Source organism: Heterodontus francisci, chromosome 13, assembly GCF_036365525.1.
Source record: "Heterodontus francisci isolate sHetFra1 chromosome 13, sHetFra1.hap1, whole genome shotgun sequence".
NCBI lineage: Eukaryota > Metazoa > Chordata > Chondrichthyes > Heterodontiformes > Heterodontidae > Heterodontus > Heterodontus francisci.
This window is the reverse complement of record NC_090383.1, coordinates 10,958,850-10,972,014: the sequence shown is the minus strand read 5'-3', so window position 1 is coordinate 10,972,014 and position 13,165 is coordinate 10,958,850. Positions and strand designations below refer to the sequence as shown.

Here is a 13,165-nt window from a genome sequence, read left to right as displayed (position 1 = left end):
GAAAACATATTGGGAGGAATTCAATTTCAGTTATCCTCAGGGTAAGGGAAGATTATGTTTGATATGTGTCTTCAAAATGCTAGGAGAAGTAATTAAGTAGAAAATACATTATTTCTTCTATAGATTTATCGGATTCACAAGAGTTTCTGTGAAGAAAAATGGAAAAGAATATAAACAATGCACTATATGGGCACCTTATCACATCTCTCAGAAATTGTCCAAAAAGCTCAACAGAAAGCAAGACTTGCATTTATATAGTGCTCTTCATGGCCTCAGCATATTCCAAAGCACTTTACAGCCAATAAAATACTTGTGAAATATGGTCACTGTTGTGATGTTGGAAATGCGGCAGCCAATTTGCACACAGCAAGCTCCCACACAGTGACCAGATAATCTGTTTTTGAGATGTTAATTGAGGGTTAACAATCAGCCAGGGCACCGTAGCTAACTGCCCTGCTCTTCTTCAAAATAGTGCCAGGAGATCTTTTACAGCAGATGGGGAGCCGATGTAGGTCAGCGAGCACTGGGGCGATAGGTGAATGAGATTTGGTGAGAGTTAAGACACAGGCAACAGATCTTTTGGACGACCTCAGGTTTATGGAGGGTCAAATGTGGGAGACCAAGCAAGAATGCGTTGGAATAGTCAAGTCTAGAGGTAACGAAGGCATGAATGAGGGTTTCATCAGCAGGTGAGCTGGGACAGGAGCAATGACAGGCGACTCACAATGGTATGCTATGCCGCACTTAGTATTAAAATAGCAAGACCATGCAAGGACAACCCAAACAAGAATTTACAAAAAGGCATTGGTTTATTGCATTTTGTGAACAAATCAATAGATTTATAAACACTTGCATTGTAAAAATTGTTTTCTCCCCCCCCAAAAATGAACACAAATCGCCATGCCATGGTGAACACATTCCTTCTGCCTTCTAACAAGTACAGCTAATTACATAATGTAAAGCTGAAGTGAAAAAGATCTGTGCAATTAACGTTTTGGTCCATACCACATCCATTTTGCCCGACTTCGCAACCCTCAGAAGCATCCAACAGCTGTGAGTTTCAAGTATATTAGTCATTGAACATTGCACAGTGTTCAAAAAAAAAGCTTCTTAGAATAAAAAGGCAAGTTTGATGACAACTGTAACAGGCGAGAATTTTAAAAATAGAGGCATGCACCCATTGTGGTCTCATGCAAGCTTTCACAAGCCTCTACGTAACTTGTAAACAAGGCTAGCCAAACTATGGGCAAAACAATAAATACAAAATAGAGCAGTACTTCCGTGTTCATCTTACAAAAAAAAGAGGTACTTGCCAATGTTATTTTCATAAAATACAAAAAGGCAAATTTTAAAATACAGCCTTCTGTATCCCCATAATACAAATACAGAAAAGAAATATTCTTTACAAAAATAGTACAAACCTTTGCACTACGGGCCCAATTTTATAAGGAGAAGATACTGAACAGTTATGTACAAATGGCAAAACTTTTGTTAAATCTATCTGAAATTGATGTGTCTTTACGGCCATGCAAAAATTGTCAATATATTGCTTGTAATATTAAAAAGTGAACAGTTTCAGAACAAGACTAATTACATTTTAATTCCAACAATGACGCTGTTCCTTAATAGTTATGGTTCTATCCTCCACCCGCCCAATAGTCTTTTAATTTCTTCTGCAGTGTATTACCATTTTTTAAAATCTTTATTTTTTATAAAGGCTGCTGAAAAATCAAAAAACAGAGTGTCCATCGCTATGGAGAATTGATTCCTTCAGGTACAAAAGGAAACACTGTTTATAAGCAAGCATCATGTTAACCCAAGTTAAAGATGTACTGTATCACTGGCTAGATTACAGCTGGAGTTTGAGGTTCACATGGGTGTAGATGCAGGTCAGCAGTTTACACTTTTTAACTCCAGCCAAACGCAGCCAGCCCAGGTTCATTACTATACATGGACATAAAATGTACAGATTTCCAAAAAGAGTGGCACATTAAAAGGGCATCAGCGGGGTGGCTCAATTTCAGGAATAGCCGGTTCGCAAGAATACACTGCCCTCTGACAGAAATCTGCGCAGCAACAGACATTACACAGCATCGATGATCAGCAATGCTATTACACGAGTACACGTAGGTGCTCAGACCAAATTCCTCCCTTGCTATTTTAATGGGAGGCAATAAACCTTTTGTTAAAGTGGAGGTGGGGAAGAAATTGGTACCAAACACATCCAGCATTCATACAGCACAGCTGACAGCAATTTCTACCCTTCCGTCAGCTGCAGTGTAAATGCATTGTGTATCTTTCAAATGATTGAAACTGTGGATGACTGCACAATAAGTCAGCAAGCCCTCCGCCGCCTCCATTCCTACATAAGAGGGGACGTCTTGCAAGTCACTCTCATCATGACGACAGCACCCGTTCAAGACTTGTTTTTTAATATCAGTAGTTCTAACCGTTCTACTGCCTTTATTGTAAATCCTGTTTTAGTTTGATTTAGCATGTGTACTGACACTGCATTCCTAAATGGAGTGCGCCATAAACTGTGTACACTTTAGATGCCGAGTTACGTGCCTAGAAGCTTAAACCTGCCAACTTCTACCTAAAGATACTATTCCTATTAAAGCATGCACCTCAAGAGGGTGTACAGAAAGGCCAAAGAACTCTCCATCTGGCCAAGGTCATGGCGTTAAACTGGCAGGCAGTGTTATTTGTTTTCAAGATAACCTGTGCTCACTGAAGTATATTCAGCAGTTTACTGGAGCACTGCTGCCCTTTAAAAAAGTACAAAATGTGGAACATTCATTAACCTATATAAAAAAACCCTTTTAAAAAAGTTACAGGTAGAACCAGTATATTATATTCAATTAACATTTGATCAAGATTGTCAGAGCCAATAAATTCATAACTAGAAAAAAAAAGTGAATCCAAACAAACCAAATATTAAAGTCCAAAAGGTTGGGACAGAAAGTCCACAGAAGCACAATTCTTTGGTCCGAATCTGGCTAGTGGTATTCATTTCTAAAAAAGGGGCATTTAGGAGTCTTCTTGTATTATTCGTTTTCTGAGCCCACTGTCTTCTTCGCTACCCGTTGGCTGATCAGAATTACCCTCACATGGTTCGTTTTCGGAGTCATCCTCCACAGCAAACTCCTCTCCCAAGATCTTGCTCAACCCGTCCTTTTCGTCTTCTGCTCCCGAGTCGGGAGGATCCTGTTCCCTCTTCTCAGGCTCCTCAAAGTCCTCATCGCCCTCATCTTCCTCGAATTCTTCATGCTCCCCTTCAATAAACTCTGTCAATACAGAAAGCAGAGGGTAAGGTGTCCTGAGACACAGTCAGTGAAACACTCAATTGTTTGGTCGCCACCAGCACCCCATCATCCCCTCACCCATGGACTCCCAGATCACCTCGTCCATAGGCCATTGGTTCTCCATTCACAACCTGAGTGTGGAACACTGATTACATTAAGGTCAAATTCAGGGTTTTCTGCTTTTTTGTTGATCAGACTCTATACAGGGAGTGAAAGGACTTCATTAAATACAACACTTTTGGTCTCCCTTTGGAAAAAGGGCCTGACCCCTACTTAACTCACGCGCGCAAAGGATCATGGTGCAGACATGCATTTCAGTATTCTATAGCACCATCTGTTGCAGTATTTTTGAGACAGCCCCTTGGCCAAAAGTTGGAAACACAAAGAACAGCTGTAAAAGGATGAGAAAGTATCTGTTGTTCCAGGCAAAAATGTCTGGATGTATGCAAATACCAAACTTGCACACTCATTCCTTTCATAAAAAAATAACTTTCAGCAAAGAGGTGACTGATTGGTCATTCTTATCCTCCAGTTATTGCTCAAACTAGCCTCAGCACCTCAAGGAGAATGGAGTGGAAAATCAAACAACCCCTCCGCACCTCCATCAAACAACTTCCCAATAATTGACAAAACGAGAGGACAATGTTTTTAGTGTAATTAAATCGGTCTACCTGTAAAAGGTTCTTTTACAACCCTTAGAGTTTTCAAGCAACAGATTATAGCACATGATCTGTGCTTCCAAATGAGATGCAAATTACAACAAGTCTACTTGCTGAATTAGTTAAGTGCACAAAATAAAACGGTATTCTAATCAACATTTTTGCATGTCAAAATAGACCACTATATTAAAATGATATGCCTATCTAAATACAGTTAACAGTTTTCTGTAGGATACGAGCAAGTATCTAGTTAAACTGCAGGCTTCTTACCTGTTATTTCGTATTTCTGTTGGCGCTTGGGTGGACATATACAATCAGCAATTAGAACCAGAATCTGAAAAAATATATATAATTTGATGCTGGGTGAGTAGGAAATTTAGAAAGTACATATTCCAACATTTGGAGTGTCTTTAGCACAGCACCAAATGCCTACCGCACAAAGAAAACTGATCAATAACTTGCATCACAATGTGACGGGATTAGATGAATTTAATTCTTTTCAAAAATCGGAATTCACATCCATCATTAACAGGGAATAAATTTACACCCTGAAAGCATAGATTTTAAAATAGAACAGAAAAACTACACTCTGAAGAGAAGCAAACAAATGGAAGAGTTTAATTTACTACTTTACAGAACTCAAAATTTTAAATATTATAAAAACCTTCTGAATGTTGCAATTCTTTGGGTAATCTATTAGTGCTACATAATCAGAATGATAAAACCTAGGCAATTTTATCAATTACAAGTTTGGTGATATGGAATAGAACCTATATTTATATAGCGCTCTTAATAATAAAAAACATACCACAGTGCTTTACAGGAGCATTACAATGCAAAGTATGACAGAGCCACAAAAGGAGATATTAGGCCAAATGTCCAAAAGCTTGGTCAAAGAGGTAACTTTTAAGGAGTGTCTTAAAAAGGAGGAAAGCAAGGTGGAGAGGTTAGGAAGGGTATTCCAGAGCTTAGGACACAGGCAACTGAAGTCATGGCCATTGATGATGCAGCGATTAAAATCAGGGATGCACAAGACACCAGAATTACAGGAGCGCAGACATCTTGGAGGGGTGTAGGGCTGGAGAAGATTACAGAGATAGGTAGGGGTGAGATCATTGGGGGGGAGATTTGAAAACAAGGATGAGCATTTTAAAATCAAGATAACAATGAAAGGATCTTCAGCTCATTATTCCCGGTTCCTGTCCTATTTAACTGCAAAACATCTTGCCCCTGTTATTGAAGGCTCACGTTCACAAGTTCACTGTTTTGTTTATAACTATGCCTTCACCCTTGAATTGACACCTCATACAGGATTGCTAATGGCTTTTAATTTTTTTTTTTGCAGTAACATGTGAGGAGTTCAGCTCGGACCCTAATCATCACCTGGGAACTGATGTGGAAAAACAACTTCTTGGAAAAAAAAGGTAGGGGCTGAGATAAATAATAAATGAAAACCCATAACAAGGTTGTCGTGCCAAACTGCTGGCCAACACAGAATTCTGACACTGAGCCACAGAAGATGATATTAGGACAGGTGACCAAAAGCTTGGTCAAAGAGGAAGGTTTAAGGAGGGTTTTAAAAAGGAGAGAGGTTTAAGGAAGGGAATTCCAGAACTTAGGGTCTAGGGAGCTACATATATAGTAAATACTACAGTTATACTGCAGGTTAGGAGTCCCAGTATCCAAATAAGGGGCTGGCATTTAGTACAGAAATAAGGAGAAATTTCTTCACTCAAAGGGTTATGAATCTTTGGAATTCTCTACTCCAGAGAGCAGTGGATGCTCAGTCATTGAGTATATTCACGACAAAGATCAGTACGTTTTTGGATACTAAGGTAATTAAGGGATTCAGGGATAGTGCGAGAATGTAGGGTTGAGATAGAATATCAGCCATGGTCTTTGGGAATGGTGGAAAAGGCTCAAGGGGCCGAAATGGCCTACTCCTGTTCCTATTTCTTATGTTTTATTTACTGCTCTGATTCTAGGAACTTAGCAGGGTGGGTGCAGGCAGACCACAGAGATATTGCAAGCTATTCATCAACATCAGCCACAAGGGCAGCACAGTGTTTCAGGTACAAAGCTCAGTTATCTGGATTGCTCATTTTTAGCGATGATGCCTTCACACCTACTTGGAGAAATACCGCAAATCAGCGTAAGCAAGCTCGGCTGAGCTGACCTCCTGGGAGGTTGCACCAAGACAAAAGTGGCACTATAATAGATGTTTAAAAGTTGCCTGTTCATCAAGTGCACCGCTGAAAAGAAAGTTGGCATTTAGATAGCACCTTTCACAATCCCAGGACACCCCAAAGTACATTACAGCTAATGGAGGTACCTTTGAAGTGTACTGACTGTTATAATGCAGCAGCCAAATTGCACACAGCGAGCTCCCACAAATAACAACGTGTTAATGTCCAGATAAAGAGAGTTTTATTTTTAAATTTGCACCAAATGCCACTTTCAGGCTGGACTAAAATCTACTCGAGATGATAAAGCAGCATGGCAACGGGAATGAAGGAAGAATGGGTTGCTAAGACAACATTACAGCAAAATAGGAACTGAACGTGCTGGAAACACACAGCAAACTGACCAGTGTCTGAAAAAGAAACTTTCGTTAGAACCGTCTGCCACCTGAAGCCTTATGCAATTCTTTTGCCCAATTAAAATATCCTTCTATTCAAGAAGAGGTACATTACATCTACTGTACAAATGATCATAGTAGCGAACCTCAATTATTCCCAGTCCCTTACAATAAACAACTGACGTCTATTCATGGTTTGGTCTGGATATAGGAAATGCAGGGAATGCATTAACTCACCAGGCCAAGGATGAGACCTGCCACTAGAGTAGCCACAGCGAAGATTATGTAAGAACCCCATGCTGGAATTCCCAGGGTCTCAGTCAAGTAGCTGTGCATTTGCTGTAAATCAAAGAGAAATATTTTACCTTGACAAATTAAACAGAAATGTACACAAATGACACTTGCATCATTACCCACCACAATATGCAGCAAAGCAGTTGTAGAAGAAAAAAAGCTTCACATCTAGGTGGAAATAAATACCTACATGTGTATGTTGCTTGTGATAGCTGCAAAGCAAGCCTTTAAGTTACACCAACATTTTTCAATACAGTGTTCTATCAACAAACTCACAGCAAACAGTCCCCCAGATAAAAGTCACGCAGTTTTCCGTGCAATAAACTGGAACTTCAAGATATGGCTGGTGATTTCAAAGAATACGCTGAGTTTTTTTTTTGCTGCTGCATCTCGAGTATATAAATCTGCATTGCTTTCATGTAAAATACAACAAACATGAGCTTTTACAGCTACTGTACTTAATCTATCAAGATTGCATTAATATCTTCTATTTTACAATCTTGTTGATTTTAAAATTATTGCTAATATAGATACAGCTACTCTGCCATACATTACATAATCATGATATCATGTACAGCACAAACAGGCCATTCGGCCCAGCTGGTACATGCTCCACACGGGCCTCCTCCCACCCTTCTTCATCTAACCCGATCAACATATCATTCTCTTCCTTTCTCCCTCATGTGTTTATCGAGCATCACCTTAAATGCACCGATGCTATTCACCTCATCTACTCCCTGCGGTAGAGAGAGTTCCACATTCCAACCACTCTCTTTCAGATCAGGAAGTGTCTCCTGAATTCCCTACTGGATTTATTAGTGACTATCTTATATTGATGGCCCCTAGTATTGGTCTGCCCTACAATGAGTGAAAAAAAAACATATGATTGTACTGAGGGAAGTCAGCTTTTAAAAGAAAAAAAAAGGCGCTATATACAATGATTCATTTTGAAATACGGCTATTATTGCACTAGTAAACACCTCAAACACACTCAATCACAGCATAAGACTACAAGATGCAGCAAAATTTATTCTGTTTTTACGAATTGATGGAGGGAGGAATACTACCCAAGGCAGAGTGCCTTAGGATCTTTACCATCCACATGAGCCACTAAAACAGACGCATGGACCTTAGTTCAACATCTCAACTAGAGGATGGCATCGCCAACAATGCATAACTTCTTTAGTACTGAGGCACTTCAATTAGTCTAATCGTATTTAAACTATTTCCTTCATTTCCTCCAATTACTGTGCAGGAGGGAGCCCGGTCGAAGAGTGAGGCCAACATCCAGGAGGTCTGCTCCAACAGCTACCTTCATATTGATGTAGCACTGGCTGCTAGTTTCACCCAGCTGGTGGCAATAGCAAAACAAGCTTACCAGGATTTGCTGGCCCTGGTGACCAGGTTTTTTTCCCCAGCAAACAGCCTACCAAATCTGGCAAGCTGGCTTTGGTGTTGCCATCCACTACAGACGATGACAAGGAACCAGTGGCACTAAGACACGAAATGAAAACAAAAAGCCAAATAATCAAAGATGCCACAGAATAGCAAACTTGAGGAATGGAATGCTCTGTTCAAGCAACTGCTGGTAAATTAATTGTAGCCGGTCCTGAGGCACAGACTCCACAGATCCAGTGGAGCAGACTCGATGGGCCGAATGCCCTCCTTTTGTGCTGTACTATTCTATGATTCTAGTTCCTCTGCTGAATGAATGCAAGTTATCATTTCAGCCCTTTATAACTGAACAGTAAATTTTCAGCAGTTACGTTGAAACAAAAAGGCAAATAAACTAAGTTTCAGAAGCAAGTGAAAAACCAGCTCCGTAATGGAGATAGCAGTAAGAAAAGTACACTGCATCAAGGAAGAGCTGCCTACAAGTTATTTCATACCTAAATTACATTTAAATGGATTTGCCCTTCCTACTGGTGCATTTCAATAACATGCTCACTTTTTTTTTTTAAAATCAATGCTAACAGATCTTCATGAAAAACCATTTATAATCCCAACTGTGGAGTTGACCAGGATGGATTTGTTCAATTTCATCACCTGAGCCAGTGTACTTGTGGGATCTAAATTACATTGCATTGATTTTCATAACTCATTCTGCTCATACTAAACATTAAATCAACGACCAATTGAAGAGACCAGAGAGTTCAGACAGATTTCACAGGGCAGCACATCCCTCGGCTCAGCTTGCCACTTGTCTGAAAATTGGACTAGACAGTCCAGTATTTGAAAGAACGGTTTCGGAAAGTGAAACATAAACTGGACATTATGACGTTAATTAAAATTTATGTCATCCCTTTCTGTAGCAAAAACAAAAGCTACGTTTGTGTTGAGGGTACAGCCTGTAAACAGAATATACAACTCTCCCCTCCACTGTGTAAGTGGTTCAAGCGTAGGGGTAGCCTATACCAAGTTAGTAAAGATAAGTCCCATTTATCCTCTGTTTTACATTGTATGACGTGGGGGCGTTATTAAGGTTAGTTAATTTTAATAAACCATGTATCAGAATCCAAAACATAATCTCTCAGTCCTATCTAACCCTGTCCATAAGAATATGGGCAGAGGTCATTCAGACCCTGGAGCCCATTCCGCCATGGCTGTTCTGGATTGCAACTCTACCTAACTGTCTTGGCTCCATATCTCCCAATATTCCCAGCTAGCAACAACTGCAAAGGGCTGAATGGTCTCCTCTGGTCCCCAAGAGTCGCAACAAAAATGTCACCCTAATTCAAACTTTAAAAAAAAATTGTTTGTTCACAACTCCTTACACAGAAATAATACTAGATCATTCTTGGCGAATTCAATTAAGAAAGACATTACAAAATACAATTTGCTGACGGTATTCTAGTTTGCTTGCTCCAGAAAATTTGCTATTTACTGCGACCAATTTCAAGCATCAATTCAATCCAATGAGATCAACAACAGTTGATTTTGCAAAACATCAGCCGACACAAATAAATAAACTTAAAAAAAAAGGAAAAAAAAATTCTGTCAGAATTTGTTTCCAAGTCAAAAATCACTGGGCAGCAGAACAGCAGACCATTTGCACCAGTGTTAGTCACACCATTGCTCTGTAGTCATGGAAACTAATGTAACCGTGCAAAATTTGCACACTAGGTTTTACAGTATTTATGCCTCAAGTAAAGCACATTACATTTTGCCAACATTTAAAGCATCCATTCATTTTGAGTCTAACTCTTAATTAGTTGTACTTATGTATACTGACTAGGACTTGTGTTACTCCTCTCAAAGGTAAATGTTATTCTGCAAGAATATTCCACTGTCAAAATTGCATAATTCCCCAAATACAATTAAAAGAAAAGGAATCACTCAGAGAATGGTCTTCTGCAATTTGGTCAACACTTACTCTAATCCAGACTGATAGCCGAAAAAGACCCGCCATCCCAGACATGCTGAAAGGAAGATCAGAAAAATAAAAGCAAATTAATTGATGGGATTAATTTGACTTTGCTCCACTAGCAGCTGCACTGCAATACAAAGCTGGTCAACACAGGTGACAGAACTTTGTTGAAGACAGGACGTTGGGGCTGAAATCAGCTGGCACAGGCATGATGGGTCAAATGGCCTCCTTGTCTGGTGTATCATTTTAATCCAAAAAGGGCAGAGGTGGTGGGAAGACTCTGTACCAGAAAAAGTCTTACATTTATAAATCAAGCTCTTTACAGCCAATGAAGTACTTGTGAAGCGTAGGCACACGGCAGCCAATTTACGCAAAGCAAGCTCCCACAAGCAGCAATGGGATGACAAGATACTTGTACTTTTCTTTTTTTATTAAATTAAATTTAAAGTGATGTTTGAGGACTAAATGTTGTTCAGGACACCAGGGAAGAACCCCCCACCCACCTCTTTAAACTGGAGGTCCCGTGGGTCTAATTTGATGTTTGATCCAAAAGGCGGCATCTCTAACAGTGCAGTGCTCTCTCGAGTACTGCACTGGACTGTCCTTGATTTCTGTGCTCAAGTCACCAGAATGGGATTTGAACCCACCACTTACTTATGCAGAGGCGAGAGTGTTGCCACTGAGCAGTACAGACTGGCAAGATTCCAACTCTGACCCTCCCCAGTCCGCATTCATCTCAGCTGGTGATGCAGTGGGGGTCAGTAGAATAGACTTCAGTGTCATTGGACTAGTGGGTGGGGAGGGGAGAAGAGGAAATCATAATGGCCACTGTACACATGGTTCAAGAACATGTTTCTCTGGGACTGGTGCAGTACATTTGATCGCTTTATGTTTAGAACCATGATGAGTGCTGATGTCAAATCAAGCCAATTGTTTATTTCTACTAGAAAGAAAGGCAGTCATTACACAATAGAAGATGGAGATTTCCACCCACTGATCGATTCCACAGCCTCCCACTTCTTCTCCTTAATGAAACTCTGGAAATCTTCCAGCATCCTTGCTCCGTGATATTTCCGAAAAACACCTTCTTTGGCACTGTCAAGAGGAAGACGAAATGCGCAGGACAATGAGATGAACAGCTGGTTCTAAATTTGCGAGAGCTCAGCAGATTAAAATGATACAGTCAAGCAATTTACAGTCACATATAAAACCACAAATAAAAATGCAAGGAGGCTCAAAGTACAGCAGATGATCGTAGCATGAATACTGCTTAATGAAGTAATGAATAATGTTGAAAACATACGGAACTAACAACATAACTGTTAACTCTGAATACAGTGTTTTTTTTTTAAATCAAGGGAGGTGCTGAGCAACATCAGAGCGATGAATGGAACATTTCCCCATTCTGGGCAGCCTGTACCAGCAAACATGTTTACATTATGAGACCCATGCTCATTCTGCAGAACACACACCCCCTACAACAAAACTGAAATGATTTACCAAATAGGGCCCCTTTTTCCTTTAAGCTGGGCCTTTGCAAATCTCAACAGCTTTTTACGTGGGTTCTAACCCAAGACCTGTGTCTACCCACCACCTGGCAGCACTAGCATGATGGCGATATGCAATACAGTCAAAATTTGGAGTAAAGCTCCCAGTTAATGGACTTTTAGCCCCAATGTCAATAAGTACTCCCCTACTGCATCAGGGTGAATTTTACACTGCCCACATTGGTCACCTTTACAGCTCCTCAGAAACAGCCCTTTCGGCCCAACTGGTCAGTGCTGACGTTTATACTCCACACAAGCCTCCTCCAACTCCATCTGCATATCCTTCTATTCCTTTCACCCTCATGTGTTTATCTAGCTTCCCTTTAAATGCATCAATGCTATTCACCTCAGCTACTCCTGGTGTAGTATTCCACATTCTCACCACTCTCTGTGTAAAGAGGTTTGCCTGAAATCCCTATTGGACTTTTTTTTTTTAAAGTGACTCATTTATAGCCTCCCAATTTAGGCTGCCCCATAACGGAAACATTTTCTCCAATTCTACCCTATCTAACTTTATTATCTTAAAAAGACCTCCAACATCTAAGATTAATTTTGTACCAGTGACTACAGAGTGGGTTATTCCATCCCATCTTCCATAAGGATAAAAAGAAGCGTCAATCGCATCAACCGAGACTATATATGAACACGAGACCTCAGGGGATGCAAGGAAAATTAATTACATTTTAACTCTAGGGGAAACAAAACGCTTCCCTTAAGCTTTGTTTTTTTTTTAAGTAAAAAATTGAGTATCCTGACAAGTGTTGTATAAATATGTAGGTTTTGCTTTAATAAATCCAATTTTAATTGGAATGGAGCATGAAGAGACTACTGTGCATACGTGACAGTAATCATTGTACTTACTGGTAAATGGTTGGCAAAGTGGTGACAAAGAAACGGCCGCTCAAACCTAAGGAAAGATCAAGAAAAAAAAATAAGTTTTGTCACAGCATTCCAATCTTACTCTATTACAACAATTAATGATTTCAGAAAAGACAATGAGCAGATTCTTTTATAATTATACCCTGTGGACCCTTTATGATTAGTGAGATGCATGCTTATATTTTCAAGCAAAAAAAAAAAGTTAAAGTCTTGCATTTATAGGACAGAAAACTTACAACTTGCCGATACCTACTGCAAGGGAGGAGCAGCAGAGCAATGTAACTGGCACTTAAAACAATGGCTTGTGATGCAGAATCCTCAAAGCATGCTCTTTTGCAGATGTGTTGCGATCCAGTCTCAGCCCTTGTCTAAGTGGTCACTATGAAAGCCATTGTGTGCTCTGCCTTCAGTCACACGCTTACTTCATACAGTAAGTGGAGGTACATGAAAAACGTACTGGCTTTGTAACTCAAGTCACAGGAATGCAATTACATCACCGCCACGTGGCAGGATTCCAGTTAGATTGTGTACAATTT

General features: G+C 40.0%; 1 protein-coding gene across 1 annotated transcript in view; it reads right to left on the bottom strand.

The window, feature by feature from the left end:
- Positions 1-790: 790 nt before the first annotated feature.
- Positions 791-13,165, bottom strand: part of tmx4 (thioredoxin-related transmembrane protein 4) — a 103,401-nt gene continuing 91,026 nt past the window's right edge. The window contains exons 3-8 of the mRNA XM_068044363.1: positions 12,612-12,657; positions 11,170-11,298; positions 10,210-10,255; positions 6,780-6,881; positions 4,235-4,298; positions 791-3,287 (exon numbers count right to left, since the gene is read on the bottom strand). Coding sequence (XP_067900464.1) covers positions 3,031-3,287; positions 4,235-4,298; positions 6,780-6,881; positions 10,210-10,255; positions 11,170-11,298; positions 12,612-12,657 — 644 coding nt within the window. The 3' untranslated portion in view covers positions 791-3,030. The remainder of the gene's footprint in view (positions 3,288-4,234; positions 4,299-6,779; positions 6,882-10,209; positions 10,256-11,169; positions 11,299-12,611; positions 12,658-13,165) is intronic.